The sequence below is a fragment of the Dreissena polymorpha genome, chromosome 10 (assembly GCF_020536995.1).
Source record: "Dreissena polymorpha isolate Duluth1 chromosome 10, UMN_Dpol_1.0, whole genome shotgun sequence".
NCBI lineage: Eukaryota > Metazoa > Mollusca > Bivalvia > Myida > Dreissenidae > Dreissena > Dreissena polymorpha.
This window is the reverse complement of record NC_068364.1, coordinates 59,463,431-59,480,675: the sequence shown is the minus strand read 5'-3', so window position 1 is coordinate 59,480,675 and position 17,245 is coordinate 59,463,431. Positions and strand designations below refer to the sequence as shown.

The following is a 17,245-nucleotide window of genomic DNA, read 5'->3' as shown; positions in this document are numbered from 1 at the left end:
ACGCAATAAATTAATAAATCAATTCAATGTTACACATCTAATAAATGACATTCTAAACATAGATAAAAAGTGTAATTTATCTGTTTGTGTAAATGTATATTGATCAAAATTGAACAAAATTGTAACATAACACTATTACTCTAACAGCTATAGTAATTTATACCACTTATTACTGCATATATATGAACACTTGAAAAACATTACTGCATTTTAACATAACACTATTACTCTAACAGCTATAGTAACATAACACTATTACCCTAACACTTATTGTTATTCATATTTATATTGTTATTTATATCACTTCTAATTAAGCATATACCAAATTTCAGAAATATTGTCAGGATTGTAACATAACACTTTTTACTGTAAAAGTCAATGTGATTTTTATCAATTATTATTACTCATATGAGAATGATGCAATAATTATTATCTATTTCACTTTGTACACCAGGATCTTGTTGTTATCCGGCTGTCCCACAATAATGGAGTCAGTGTTGCTGTTGTAGCAGACTGAGTATGGGTTATGAAGCCCATCCCTCTGTGTAGCAAGAGTGACCAGCTTCCTGCTGCCCTTACTGTCAATCTGTAGGATATTGTTGGAACTTTGTCCACACACCAGCACCTGACCTGTAGGTGTAACATTAACAATATTTGGATATTTCAGTTCAGGGTCAGTAAAGGCTGCAAGGACAGATCCATCCATGGCCAGGGTGAGGAGCTTGTGGTTGGAGCGGTTGGTGATGTACAACTTGTCACCTGTCAGGCTCACTGCACATCTATGTACTGCAAAACAGAAAACACGATTACAATTGTTCGGCATAATTATGAGTGAAAATGACAAAAAAATACTGTATACATGTATTTGTACAAAATTATGACAGTAGTCCTGTTTTTAACTTTTATATAAAGACAATATCATTGATAAACAAACAATCATGAAACATTCATGTCTAGTTCTTTGTCACCAGTTGCGCAAGTTGCTAAAATCAAAATAAACAAATAATGTGTTTTTTTATTTTTTATTTGAAACAATTCTAAAACCATTTATTGTATATAATGTATTGATTTTATTATTTTATAAAGCATATTACACTTGTTTGTTTATTTGATAACAGCATAATGTAAAGAACAGGTCAGAACGTTTGTTTTTCACAGCAAGTGAATTTATTTGTATACACAATCCCCCAAATTTGTTACACAATGCACATGTTCTATGGCCATAGGCAGTATAAATTTAAAGGGTGGATTCAGTGATAAGTACATAATGCTGCGTTTACACCATGTTCCCGGCGACCACGGCAGTCCCGTTTGTCCGAAACGTATCGCGCCGTGTGGCTTTTGCAATTTTTGACCTTAAATCCAAGGTTTGGTAGGTTGTGCTAAGTTTCCTCACGGTTTATCAAGGTATCCGTGACGTGCCGTAGAAGCGAAAACGCGGCCCTTCCACGGTCTGCCACGGATGTATAAATGTTGCTTCAAGGTACGATGCGTTCTGTTAAGTTCCCGCACGTTGTTTGCGTTTGTCATGCAGGTCTGATACGTTGTACACGTTTGCCATTCATTTGTCACGTTCTGTCAAGGTACCGTGCAGATCAAACGTGGACATCCGAGAGGTTTCGGGCACGATTGTGCTCCCGGTATAAAAGAAAACTCTCAAGCAACAGTATTTATTATAACAAAATAATTCCAGTGACATAGATGTGAACGACGAGGATGATTTTATGTTTGCCTGCTTATTTGCAGCATTAATAAAATCTTTGCGTTGTAAAGAGCTGAAAGAAGCAAAAAAGTCCGGGAAAAGACGAAAAAGGAGGCCAAGGTCCCTGTGGGTTCGTCCATGGCTATCGGAAGCTAGAAGGCACAGCAGGGGCACTTTGATGCATTTCTTACCAGGGAACTCCGCAACGAAGATATCAACACCTTTCAGAATTATCTGAGGATGCCCCCAGAACTATTCGACGAGATCCTTGAACGGATATCTCAAGTCATCTCAAGACAAGATACGAAGTATCGCTCCTTCCTTACACCTGGATTGAAACTGGCACTGACTCTGAGGCATTTGGTGGAAGGCAAGTACTTTCAGGTTGTTCCTCCACTTGAACGTCGTTTGCAGCGCGGGGGGTAGCCTTTGTTCAGCGCTTTCTTGGTGGCATGTTTGCTCATCGAGTGTTCAGACTGAAATGAAAGTTTCCTGAGAAGCACGGCTTTTATATACTCAGCTTCAGACCGCGCAAATCGTGTCTGACCATACAACAACTCAACTGGCCTTAACGCATCTGCCTGCAAAACGCAACACACCGTAACGGGTCGGATTAAACACGTAGCAAAACGGCTATCAATTATCCTAGCTTGCCGTAGTTATCTTGACAAAGCGTAACAAAACGTAACACAACGTGATAGAAACTTAACATGTCGGGGAATGAAAAGGATTCCCGTCAGAGTACGGACACTTTTCGGGTTCTGTTACGGCCTGCTACGTACTGTCAAGTTGTGTTGCGTTTAACAAGTTCTATCACGTTTCTCATTTCCGCCGTGACTGCCGTGGCAAATTTTTTGACAGTTTAAAATTTTGGCACGGCAACCCAGTTGTGTCACGTTTGGCTATTCCGTTCCCCTATGTTGCCTCACGTTCATCCCGTTTCCTCCATGGTGGCCCAAACCGGGATTGCCGTGGTCGCCGGGAACATGGTGTAAACGCAGCATAACCCCAGTAGTTTTAATTTTGGCCGTTATTTGGAATGTTTTTGCAGCAGTTTGTTGGCCTTGTTATATTGACCATACCTATCTGTATCTACAAAGTACCTCTCCACAACAAAATGTGACCTGTTACTTAAGATACTGTTGAAAGCAACCGCATGAAATCCTCGTGGATATCGTGCATTTGCTGCAAAGATGGTTTAATTGACGTTTATGTCGTCACATCATGAATATTTCAGTACAAAGTTACCACATTGCTTTACAATATATTTTAATTTTATAACGGCAAAACTGACATACATATCAAACATTTTTTTTACATATTTTAGGGATATAAATAACTGGGATGTAACCAATGGTGTGTTAAAAAAAATAATCTTGTGAAATATGTGTTCATGCTTGTCAATTTTAGTGTAGTTAAAACATATAATAAACTTAATCATTGAAACTTTACAATCAGATGTTGAGGTTGTTAAAGGGGCCTTTTCACAGATTTTGGCATGTATTGAAGTAAATGTCATTAAATACTTTATATTGATAAATGTTAACATTAGATCTAAAAAGCTCCAGTAAAAAACAATAATAAAAATTGAAGAAAAAAAAAAAAGTAACCCTCAACCGGGCTTGAACCACTGACCCCTGAAGAAAAAGTCTATCGCTTAGACCACTCGGCCAACTGCGCTCATGCAATGAGTGTTGAATTTAATACTATATATAAGCAATTTTCGTAATATCACAAAATATAACGACAACAAAAAAACTCTCCAAATTATTCAACCTTTTGGCATTGCAACGATTTATAATTTTCAGGTTTTCAAATCGTTAAAAGATGCATAAAATGGATATTATTTTCATAAAGCCTTCGGCTTTCGCATGTATAATCTAGCATATTGTCCTGGCAATATGAAGCGTCGATCGCGCTTTAAAGATTTAATAAATATATTTAAACCCGGTTTAATCGATTAAAAAACAATTAAAATCTAAATCAAGCATCGCCGTTATCAACTTCCGAAAATGAACCCCGTACCAAATCATATTTTGATCTGGCGTCAACGAGGACGGTTCGATACGAAAATAAACTATTACATTGAAGAACATGTGGTGAGTGAACAATTTTTTTGTTTGAGAGCTTACCTAAGATGCTGTCCAGGTTTATTTGTCAATTTCTTTTGGCACAAGCACCGTAAATTTTACGGAACATGAGTTCTAAAAAGGAGGATGATGTCCTCCAAGTTGCCGACTTGGTGTCGGAATTTTCTGGATTTAAAAACGACATTGTCGACACGCCATATGTGGCAAAAATAATTGAAGTTGGAACAACTTCTCCAATCAAAAAGTCTAAAGGACTTTGCAGGGGTCATCTGCAAGTCATGCCCAGTGAAGGGCAGGAAAAAAGTGAAATCTACCGTGGTTGTGCCAAAAAAGAAAGAAAAAGCTAAACAAGGGCTGTTTGTAAAACATGCATGCCCCCAATATGGGCTGTCCGTTGTACTGGCAGCCATTGTGTGAATACCACTTTTGTCACTGTGACCTAGACCTTTGACCTAGTCACCTGAAAATCAATAGGGGTCATCTGCAAGTCACGATCAATGTACCTATGAAGTGTCATGATCCTAGGCAAAAGCGTTCTTGAGTTATCATCCGAAAATCATTTTACTATCTCGGGTCACCGTGACCTTGACCTTTGACCTTGTGACCTCAAAATCAATAGGGGTCATCTGCGAGTCATGATCAATCTACCCATGAAGTTTCATGATCCTAGGCGTATGCGTTCTTGAGTTATCATCCGGAAACCATTTGACTATTTCGGGTCACCGTGACCTTGACCTTTGACCTAGTGACCTCAAAAGTTTCATGATCCTAGGCGTATGCGTTCTTGAGTTATCGTCCGGAAACCATTTTACTATTTCGGGTCACCGTGACCTTGACCTTTGACCTAGTGACCTCAAAATCAATAGGGGTCATCAGCAAGTCATGATCAATGTACCTATGAAGTTTCATGATCCTAGGCCCAAGCGTTCTTGAGTTATCGTCTGACAACCACCTGGTGGACGGACCGACCGACCATCCGGCCGACATGAGCAAAGCAATATACCCCCTCTTCTTCCAAGGGGGGCATAAAAATCTAATGCAAATATTTCAAATGTGAACATAGAAAATCTCAGTTCAAATGAGATAAGATTGCTAAGACAAAAACTGTCCTTACAAGAGGCAAATGATAACAACACTAACAGTTCAAATTTGAACTTACAAAATCTCAATTCAAATGAGATAAGATTACTTAGAGAAAAATTGGGTGTACAAGAGACATATGATGACAAAGATTATGACAATTTTGCACCCTCTTGTTCAAGATCAAATAAGGAAAATCGTCCAAATTTACATATTGAACTGGATAATGATTCTGATGATCATAACGGTAGAAACTTTGCCCATGACATACAAAATGAGCTTTTTGTTAGTGTTTCAGATGAGGACTGGGCCCCTCCAAAGTCAAAAAATATGGAAAAAGGAAAACCAGTTGCTCCTTAATTGGCTTAACTGATTAATCAAGCATGTACAACAGCTTTTGATACAGATTCCATAGTTTCAAAGTATAAAATTCCTGAAAATGTGGATATGTGTGGCCCCCCTACAGTGAATTCAGAAATCTGGAAATTTCTAGACAAGCGCACACATTCAAATAACAAAGCTGTTCAAGATATTCAGACATTGTTAGCATCAGCTATGATGCCCATTATTGATTTAGCCAAAACTATGAGAAATGATGCAAGTATAACAAAGGAAACTAAAGTTTTAGAGTCTGATGCCTTAACTTTGATGAGACAAGTTTAATTTAATTTGTCTGTGTGAAGGCGTTACTCAATACCACCGAACATTAATCGGAAATATTCCGGATTGTGTAACTATTCGATGCCAATCACAAAAAGTTTATTCGGTGACGCTTTGGCCAAAGACATAAAGGCCTGTGATTTGATGTCTTTCATATATAGGTAAAAGCCAAGTATGGCGTGGAAGAGGGCGTCCAATGCGGAGAGGTCAAGGTCGTTATGCTCCTTACCCTCAACAACATGTAACCCAAAGATTTGGACCACAAATAGCAACACACTTAGGCCCTTTCAAGGCAGGCCCTGGGTTCGAAGAGCGTCCAGAGGGAGCTTCGAAATCTCAAATGACAAATAAATCTTTGGTAGGTAAGGTGAAATATTTTTTACCTTGTTGGAAACAATTAACCAATGACAAATGGGTGTTTAATGCAGTAAAAGGTTATAATATTTGTTTTGACAAAAAACCTGAGCAGTTAGTAATGCCCAATTCAATAACATTCAGTGATGAACATAGAACAATTCGAGGGGTGAAAGCGAAACAGTTCTAAGTGACATTTTTTCACAAAATGACTTTTTTGTATATTTTGCATCGCAACATCCATGCCCATCATGTATTAAAATATCTTAGTTCCAGGCAATCAAATAAAAAGTAAAATTGAAATTTGTCCTAAAGCTCTAAGTGAAATTTAATTATGTTTTTAGTGCAAAAAGGCTCTATTTGCAGTGAAGTTACTTACACCTCTTTCGCATTCAGGTTGTTGATGTTAATATAATTTTAAATGACACTTTTATCAATAATTGAGGAATATATTTACAATAAATAATATATTTGTATTTGAAAAACCTCCTGAATAGATACTATTATGTAACTGATGAAAAAATAAGAAAAAATATTGATAAAATTATGCACTTAGACCTTTTTCGCAGTAAATTTTGGGTATTTTTTTTATTTTCCTTAATTATTTTGTGTTGTATTACATATTTGATAAACTTTTTGACAACATTAATATGAGGATTTTATGGCTATTTCAAATTATGTTTTATACATACCTGTCTGTACTTAAAACTATAAAGCTAATTGAAAAATTGAAACCTTAATTGCATAAAAGCTAGTTGAATTTGGAATGAATTTCAAGGAGATGTGATCCTTGTTTCACCGTCTTCCTAGTTCTGAATGTTAAACAGTTTATTTTGTTACAAAACCACGAAGAATAAACTCATTAAAGTGCATTGTGTTTAGAATGTTAAGTTGTGTAACTGTCAGATACCTTTATATATTTCTATTTTGCTCTCTCGTGAAAAACGCGTTCAGAATTACCGAGAACCTAGTCAGTTGTATACATAGACAGTGAAACATATTTATTAACATTTCTCAATAAACAAATATTAACAAACATGACTGTAAATTAGTTGTTATTGTGGTATTTACAAACACTAATTTGTAACTGAGGTGAGATGTGAATAAGTTGGTCAATACATTAATAACTTTTCTCGAAAGATGTGAATTTGTAGGAAACTGTGCTCATAACTCTGCTGCTATGATGTAACTTAGATTACCATGCTGGTGAATTGTGATATGGTTTGTTACCATTCTCGTGATATGTTATTTTATTGGTAACTGAGATGGTGAATTGTTGATCACAAGTATATAACTATTCTGGTGTGATGTGATGTGGTTGCTTTCTGTATTTGTGAAATGAGAATCAGTAGGTAACCATTCTAATGTGATGTGATTCAGTTGGTACATGAGATGTTGAAATGTGAATCAGTAGGTTACCATTCTGGTGTGATGTGATTAGGTTGCTTACTGTGTTGGTGAAATGAGAATGCATAGGTAACCATTCTGGTGTGATGTGATTTGGTTGGTAACTGAGATGGTGAAATGTGAATCAGTAGGTTACCATTCTGGTGTGATGTGATTCGGTTGGTAACTGAGATGGTGAAATGTGAATCAGAAGGTAACCATTCTGGTGTGATGTGATTGGGTTGCTTACTGTGTTTGTGAAAGGAGAATCCATAGGTAACAATTCTGGTGTGATGTGATTTGGTTGGTAACTGAAATGTTAAGCAATAGGTTACCATTCTAGTGTGATGTGATTCGGTTGGTAACTGATCTGGGTAATTGTGAATCCGTAGGTAACTATTTTGGTGTGATATGATTCGGTTGGTAACTCTGCTAATGGATGCTCATCAGTTAGTTTCTATTCTGGTGTGATGTGATTTGCTTTGTATCGGTTCCAGTGGATGTTAATCAGAAGGTTACAATTCTGATGAGATGTAATCAAACAACTGAATGATGTCAATTTGTGCAAATTATTATATTTTGTAAATTTGCTAATTATTGCCTTATAACAGTTCAGTTACCTATCTAAGTTGCAATGCCCCTTCTAAAAATACTAGGTGTGTTATTTATAATGCAACGTTCAACACAAGCTAATACTTATTATTGTAAATCATTAAAAATATAAAGTTGTAAATTACTTTCCCATAACGTTCGTTGTTTAATGGACATGACTGCCTACAAAATAAGTCCAAAATCTGCCAAAGTATTAATCAATATAACAAATATGATAGAATATAGCAACATGATGGAAAAATCAGCATAAAATTCCAATATGTGTTTCAAGAAGGAATGAAAAAAGTAAGGTTCAATCAAGTTCGTTGATACAATTCACCTTTTCTTACATGTTACTGATTGTTGGAAACACACACAACATCTACTATACTTTCGTCAAAGTGTAAGTCGTTATTGTTTTTGTAAAACAGTACAATAAAAAAAATCCGTTCAGTGTTTTGGGACATTTGATTACAAACAATTGAAAAAAAAAAGTATTTAGAATAAAATAAGATAAATTGTCAATTTGAACTTTTCAGCACTATTAAATAATATCAATACAGTATTTTTATGCTATCTGTTTAAAGCAAAATGGTTCTAAGTAACAATATTTCCAGATATATTTAAAAAATACTCATATTAAGAATGTTAAGAGTATTAAATTTAAAAAATATGTAATAAAGTGAGAATTTCCAATACTTTTCAATTCACTTTAGGTCACTTAGAACTTTTTGCTCTGAAAAATAAGTCGAAAAAAATATTTTTTTCAGTGCGAAAAGGTTCTAAGTGCTATTTTTTGCATTTTATGTATAATATTCTTAGTTTCAAAATGTAGAAAGTATTGCATATGAAATAAATACTGTAAATTGATCATTAAACGTTGTTTTAAAATCACTTAGAACTTTTTCGCTCTTAACTTTAAGTAAAAAAAATTTGAAATTTTAGTGCGAAAAAGGTCTAAGTGACATTTTTTCAAATAACTTCTTTATTTGTGAAAATACAAACATGTTTAAACAAATATTATTATAGCAGACAATGCTCAATATAACTTTAAATTTTAAAGCCTTCGTTGTTTTAATTGTTCTTCTGATACAGTTTAAACCTTCTCCTGAACATTTTTAAAAAAAGCACTTAGAGCTGTTTCGCTTTCACCCCTCGAATTGTTGAAGCAGAAATAAATAAGTTAGAGCGAATCGGAACGATTGTTGAAACATCTCATGAGCCACAGGAGTTTATTTTAAATTTATTTATTGTTTCTAAACCAAATGGAAAGTTTAGACCTGTTCTTAATCTTAAAAAATTAAATGAGTTTGTACATTATGATCATTTTAAACAAGAGACATTTAATATGGTTCTCCAGCTTTTACAAGAAGGAGATTATATTTAACTTCAGTAGTTGATATTGAACAAGCATATTTTTACATTCCTATTAATGAAAATGATCAAAAATACTTAAAATTTGTTTAGAATGGAAAACTGTATAAATTTACGTGTTTGTGTTTTGGATTGAAGTCTGCTCCGTTTGTTTTTTACCAAAATACTGAAACCTGTCTATGCATTTTTTAGACAACAAGGTATTCGTTGTTCATATTATTTGGATGATTCTTTGAATATGAATAAAAATGAATTGATTTGCAAATCTTATACTTTGATTATCATAGACACTCTGTCTTCTTTGGGATTTACTATTAATCAGGAAAAATCTGTGCTGATTCCTTCATAAAGAATGGTGTTTTTTGGATTTGTATTAGATACTGTACAATTTATGGGTTTTTTTACTGAAGAAAAAATTCATAAGATAATTACTAATGCTCAGCATTTGTTCAGCGCTTCTTTTGTTAGTATTAGAGAAATAGCATCTTTCATAGGCTTATTAGTCAATGCTTTCTATGCTGTTTTGGAAGCACCATTACATTATCGTGCTTTAGACAGGGACAAAATATATGGTTTAGATAAGGAAATTAATTATGATAAAATAATTTCATTGTTCGATGAGAGTAAACTAGAAGTTGATTGGTGGATTAAGAATGTAAGAGTAAGAAATGGTAAGAGAATTAGACCAAAGACTGTGAATATTACTTGTCGTACTGATGCAAGCCTCAGCGGATGGGGTTCTGTTGAATTAAATACAGGAGTACATGCTATAATGGTAGATGGAATTCAAAAGAATGTCTGTATTCCATAAATGTGCTTGAACTCCTTGCACATTTGTATGCCTTGCAGTCTCTTTATTTCCATCAACGCAAATTGAGATTCAATTAGATAATATTTCTGCTATTAAATATATTAATGATATGGGTGGCATGAACAGTAAACAAATGGATAACTTGGCTAGGTGTATATGGGAATGGTGTATTGAGAGAGATATATTTATTTTGGCAGTTCATGTTCCAGGAATAAATAATACAGCAGATTTTTATTCAAGGAATTGTTCAGATGCTACTGAGTGGATGCTCAAAAAATCAATTTTTTGTAGGATCTGTTCACAATTTTTTTAACTACAAATCGATTTGTTTGCATCCAGATTAAATACCCAACTTGATAGATTTGTTTCCTGGTTCCCAGAACCAGGCGCTACATGTGTTCTACATATTCTCCCTATATATTTCCACCATTCTCTTTGATCGGTCAAGTAATCAATAAATTAAAATTTGAATGGTGTACAAAAGGCAATTATTGTATTTCCTCTTTGGAAAACACAAGTTTTGTTTCCTTTATTGATGGAAATTTTAATTGATTTCCCGATTAGATTGCCATGACACAAGGACCTGCTGACTTTACCCCACAATGGCCAACAACTTCCATTGAAAATGGACTTGATCGCTGCAGCTGTCTCCGGAAGAGCCTTTAGAAGCAAGGAATTCCAAGACAAGTGTCTGATATCATCATCAACTCATGGAAACTTGGGACACTTAAACAATATGAATCTTCATGGAGGAAGTGGTATTCTTGGTGCATTGTCTGGGAAAGAAATGCCTTTATTACAACTGAAAGTATAGTTATTCAATTTTTGGACAGTTTGCGTGTACAAAAGAAATTATATTCAGTTATCGGTTCATATAAATCAATGTTGTTACAGACACTGCCTTTTTATGGGAATAAATGGTGTACAGAATGTTTCTTGATTTATAAAGAGGTATATATGAAGGGTGTGTTTCATTGTTCTCCACCTTTACCAAGATACATTGTTTCCTGGGATGTTTCTATAGTTTTAAAGTTTTTGAAAGGCTTGTATCCTCTTTCAACTTTATCTTTGAAATTGTTAACACTTAAGACAGTAGCTTTAATTGTGTTAGCGACTGTACCTAGAGCACAGACTCTTGTGTCGATGGATTTGTCATACATGAGAAAAATATATGTTATATTCTCTTTATGTTTCCTAATTTGTTGAAAACTTCTAAAAATGGGAAAGCATTTTCGCTGAAGATAGAGCATTTTAAAGATGATTCACTATGTGCTATGTATACATTATTACATTATGTTAATAATACTTAAGTGTGTAGAAAGTCTTTTTATTTCATATGTTACATTTAAGTCTGTTACGACAAGTACAATTTCGAGGTGTTTTGAATATGTCAGGGATAAAAACTGATCAATTCAAAGCTCATTCATACAGAAGTGCATCTGTGTCTGCAGCATTTTCAAGAGGATGTACTCTGAAAAATATTTTAGAAAGGGCTGACTGGTCGTCCGATAAAGTTTTAAGAAATTTTATTTGCGAGAGAAAGTAAATAACAAACTGTCATTTGCAGATAGTGTTTTTAAATGTTTGTAAAAATGTTCAAAGAAGGTATTAATTTGTATAATTATATACTCAAGACTAGTCTGTTTGAAAAAGAAAAAAAAATCTTTATTTAAACAAGTATGTCTTTGAAACAGGTTTGTGATTGTGATGTGTGGAAATTCAATAAGATGTTAAATTTAATATGGGATTATGAATTGTCTGTTTATATGTATGTACATGTAGCAATTAACTTACTTACATGACACAGTGGTATGTTGTAGTATTTGTTGATGAAAAGGCAATTAAAATACTTAACATGATGAGTTTTGTTTTACATGTTCTATTTTGCAAGGTGTTTTGTTTCTTTAAAGATGCTAGATTAAACATGCGAAAGCCAAAGGCTTTATACCAATAATGCCCCTCATCCAGCGCTATAGCTTGGATGAGGACACATTTAAGAGCATGGTAAATGTTCCGTATTACTGTTTCCTTACAAATATCATAACTACAACGAAAATTTGCGAATCTGAATTTGTTTAAAAATATTTTGTCAACTAACCGAAACATGAAAAGGCCCCTTTGAAACATCAAAGGTTATAGTAAAACAATAAAAAGACCTTTTTTGAACAAACACCATTTTGGACACAAATCAGTGCACTCAAAAGGCCACATGATCCCTGTTTTGAGAAATATTCCCAAACATGCATAACTTTTTTATGTTATCTAACAGTAAGAAATCAGTAAACAAAAAAATAAATATATTGTTTAATAAACTAACTAGACTAAGTAACAGTCCAGATTTGCTGTTTTAATGGCAAATTTACCCTTGTGCCTAAGTGTGACCTTGACAATTGAGGCATGGAGATGGGTACTACACACAACACTTTGTCTCTGTGAATTGTGGCAATTTATTTTTAAAATTGCATGATGATTGACAAAGTCAAAGTCCCGACAATCTGTTGTATGGAACAATTTCAGTTTGAGGAAGATATTTAATTTGGTGCAAGGTGAAATTAAAATCCATCAATACATGGCAAAATTATAGCTGAGACAGGAACTTTTAAGCTGTTTAAATGCCAAGTTTGACGTTTAACCCCTAAGTGTGACATTGACCTATAAGGTAGGGAGACGGCAGTTACACGTGTCACGTAATATGAGAGTTTTCATTAGTTCCAATTCATTAAAAACCAATCAATGCAAGAAAAGTTATTGCAAAGACAATAATTTTCAGACAGACATCAAGAGCATTGATGGGCAATATGACCTATATATGCCTACCTCTTCCAACAGGGGCATTAAAACTTCCTTTCAGTTAAAGTTATAAATTCAACAACTCTTTACAATGCATTGTTTTACATAAAGATCAATCCACCATGATTCTTACCCGTTGCTACATCTGATTGGTCCTCGTACAGTTTGCAGACCAGGTTACCGCTCATTGTGTACTTGTACAGTGCAGTACGAGATGTGACAAACAGGTCACCCTGGTGGTGGGCAATACCTCCACAGCTATGTTGTAACTTGAGCTTCCTGCCTTTGACAATCCGGTTGTTGATGACTGTGATAAACAGCAGCTCATGAGTGTTTTCACGATCCTCCACAGTCGCTACAAACTTATTGGGTGCTATCTGACATATGTCCTGTGGCCACGAAGATACATCACAGTGATTCACCACGCGGTACTGCTCACCCAGCAGCTTAACTTTACTATTGATGTTGTCTAAAACCAGGACCAATCTGTTTGGGAGAACACAGACAGCTGAAATAAAGCATTTGTAGGAATCACTTGGAATGCTCACATCATACTTATCAGACTTTCCGTTCAGCCTTATAACTTGGTCTGGATTTCCCTGCGCAGTTAATGTCTGGACACTGTGTTCAATTCCTTTCAGCCTTATAACTTGGTCTGGATTTCCCTGCGCAGTTAATGTCTGGACACTGTGTTCAATTCCTTTCAGCCTTATAACTTGGTCTGGATTTCCCTGCGCAGTCAATGTCTGGACACTGTGTTCAATAGTCCCAAGACCTGACAACTTGGACAGGTACTGCTCAATATCACTGTTAGGCTGAAAAACTATTGATGATCTTATTTGATCAAAGTTCTTCTTCTTATAGGTTTCAGACTGTTTGATCTTTTCCTGACATTTAATGCTTGCTACAAAAGATAGTTCCAGCTTGCTTTTATCAATTATGTCTTGTATGGCATCTCCAAGTTGTTTTAATTCATCTCGAAGTGAGGCAAATTTGTCTACATCACCCCTAAGGGAGGCTTTCAGTTTAGTCAGTTCATCTTTCATTTCCTTCAGTGTCTTCTTTTCAAGCATGTCCAAGGTTGCGTTTATTTTTCTGCGTGTTTCCTGTATTTTTGTTAACTGCTCATCGTACGAACTTTGCACAGACCGCATGCTAGCATTCTGTTTGTCTTGCAGAATCTTGATTTCTCCCAGAATAGTTTGGATAGTAACTAATAGCTTCTTCAGGTCCGTGGAGTTTTTCTTAACTAAGTCTGACAAAAGCTTTACATTTTTGCATTGTCTGTAAGAAAACAGATTTTATTTTTATTAAAACACATAGTTTATAAATTATGAAAAAGTACCAATTTTAAAAGCTTAAGGCATGCAAATATGATAATCTTTTGGTTAAAAAGATAATTATTGATAACCTGTCTGCATTTTGAAAGTATATAATGTATTTACATTTTATAATGTATTTACATAACACTATATGGCTCATACCAAACAAAGTAGTTTTATATGTATCGACTCATCATGGCTATTAAAACAATTCTTTGTTTGATAATTATAAAAGAGACTTTATCTATGTAACTTTATTTTTCAAGTACCGGTAATACAGGATCATATAACTAATAATACAGGATCATATAACTAATAATACAGGATCATATAACTAATAAAATTTACCTCCAACAAGACTTCAAACTTGGTACATAATACATGATTATAGTCTTAAACTAAGCATTTGAAAACAACAGGTTTGCTATTGCAAAAAATTAATGAATTGCATTAAAGAAGGTTTAAAACTGCAATCCGTTTCTTTCATTGGATAACAAAATTAATGGTGGTACATTTGTTCAAATAACATTTGCTCATGTTATCAACTTGATTTTTGGCTAAGTATTCAAGTTTCTTTCAAAGCAGTTTCCAACCCTATACTTTTTATCTTTAATGTTTTTACAACCAAAATGATAACAATACCTGTGATTGAGAAATGCACAATTAGTGCAACACAGCTGGCTATGGTCTTCGCAATACATCTTCAGGTTTTCCTCTTTATGAACATCACATTTAAGGAGAAGATCTTCCACCTTCTTGGCCACTGGCCATTTGTTCATATCTCCCCGTCCATGAGGGGAATTTTTCTTAAACAACTGGCTGTGCATGTGAATACATTTTTGGCAATAAAACTTCACACATGATTCACAATAGTAATCATTTGATTCAAACAGATTTTCATCCTCACAAGTTGAACACAAGAAATCTTGGACAGTTTCAGATCCTTTTTCAATGGTGGACTGCGAAAAGGTCGCCATTTTGTTTACCACTGAACCTTTTAATCTCTATATACCTTTGATTCAAATCAAATAACGAGATATCCAGTCTAACTGGTTATGAAACCAAGCAAAACACACTAATCTAGTATTGTTCAAAGTCTATCAATACCAAATATCCAACTAAAGATTCAACTAAACATAATCAAAAAGTTTGCTGCATGTTTATATCTCCAGTGAACAAAGAAACTATGTACCCTGTCGTGTGACATGATCTGGAACAGTGTAGTTTAACAGGAGGTTTATGTATGCATACAAAGAGGAAGTATCTCAACAACTTGAGGAGGGTGTTCAATCGATAAAGAACCCAGGGCAACTTGATAACATGGGTAATAACAGAAAGCATATAGCATAAAATATTTCAATTTGTCAAAAGAACTATCTTTGGGTCCAAGGTAGTGTTTGAATGTTCATTCACAGAGAAATCATTTTTGCAAGTTATGAAAAAGAAGGGATTATGTTACAAGAAAAACAAGAGTCAAAACACAATGCCTCCTACTGCGCCGCTTTGATACATGTTTTTTTACCTTTGACCTTGAAGGATGACCTTGACCTTTCACCACTCAAAATGTGCAGCTCCATGAGATACACATGCATGCCAAATATCAAGTTGCTATGTGAAGGGACATAGAAGTTATGACCATTTTTCGAAACCTAAATGCGGAACCTAAATGCAAAGTGTGACGGAAAGATGGACAGACGGACGCTCTGATCACTATATGCCCTCTTTAGGGGGCATAAAAAAATCAAACAACCAATAAAATATGATAAGATATCATAGTAATTACAACACGCAGACACCCTCACAAATTGATAATTGTAACTTCCTTACAAATAATGATTATGATGATGAAAGTTTCATTTAATTAAATATATACCAAAGTCTTACATGAATTATAAGCCTAAATCTCAAATATGATTGACACTGTTTGGTGTGTCCTGTATAACTGTCTTGAGAAAAAAAAATAACCGGGCGTTTGCAGACATAAAAGTGTTAAAATTGAGGTATCATTCATCTTACAGTTGAAGGGCCACATGTGCGGAGTTTTAATTTTCATGCAATTTAATTTGAAATTAACCCTTTACCATTTAGATACCTATTTTGACGCATTTGTAGTCCCTAAGAAAGTTAAATTTAATTAAAGACCTTTCTTACTAAATTCAAGTGTTAAAGGCTTCATTTCCAACACTTAGATACTGATGAGCAGCAAACAGCATTAAACCTGAACAGACTGCGAGTAAGGCACAGGCTGTTTTGGTTTTATGCTGTTTGCACAAAGCCATTTTCACTTTGCTTAAAATGTTCATGGAATTTAATTTGAAATTAACAAATGTAAACTAGAACTGTCACTGTGGAAACCATGCCCTGCATGTCATTATGTCAGAGAGCCTTGGCAGTTATGTTTTAAGAACTGGTTGTTCAACAATGCAAACTCCCTATCTATGAAGTTTCTTAATATCTCATAATTATCTTTGTCAAGATATGACAGGGACAGCATTTCAGCATGAACATTAAACAGGCGATAACAGTGAAATTTTGAAAGCAAGAGTTATGGTTCTTATGCACTGAATTGGTCCTCATTTGAGATCTACCCACATATTAAGCTAAAAGCTGATACTTCTGATAATTTTCAAGATATGCTGCGGACACAATTCAAGAATAACAAGGGACAAAATTGTCACAAAACCAGGATTTTCAAAAAAACATATTTATAATAAAAAGGGAGATAACAACCAAAGAATTAATCCAAGTATGCTTATTATTACCATTTGCTAAGGACACATTAAACAGGATTAGCAAAAGTAACCCTGACTTTGACCAACATAAACTTTGACCCCATTAAAGTGTAGATGTTAATGTGAGGTATAAAACATACTAAATATTGAAGGAATTGATCCAAAAATAAAGGCTATATGAAGACAAGTACAAAAATGTATTTTTAGCCAGAGTGACATTGACCAGAAAAAATTCACGTTCAATATGCGCCAGGGTATTTGCAGATAAACACTTTGTGAAAGTTTCATTCAAATCTGCTGAGAAATAAAGGAGGATTTGCTCCCGGAAGAAAATGTCAAATTAAATATATTTT

At 34.5% G+C, this 17,245-nt stretch overlaps 2 protein-coding genes across 2 annotated transcripts in view; both read right to left on the bottom strand.

The window, feature by feature from the left end:
- Window positions 1-17,245, bottom strand: part of LOC127846924 (tensin-1-like) — a 363,784-nt gene that overhangs the window by 339,278 nt on the left and 7,261 nt on the right. The gene's annotated exons all lie outside the window — the stretch shown is intronic.
- LOC127846926 (uncharacterized) lies at window positions 169-15,359 on the bottom strand. Its single transcript, XM_052378352.1, has 3 exons — window positions 14,803-15,359; window positions 12,972-14,122; window positions 169-786 (listed from the first exon to the last, which is right to left on the bottom strand). Exons 1-3 carry the CDS (start codon window positions 15,135-15,137, stop codon window positions 434-436), a joined length of 1,839 nt encoding a protein of 612 aa, XP_052234312.1. The 5' UTR covers window positions 15,138-15,359; the 3' UTR covers window positions 169-433.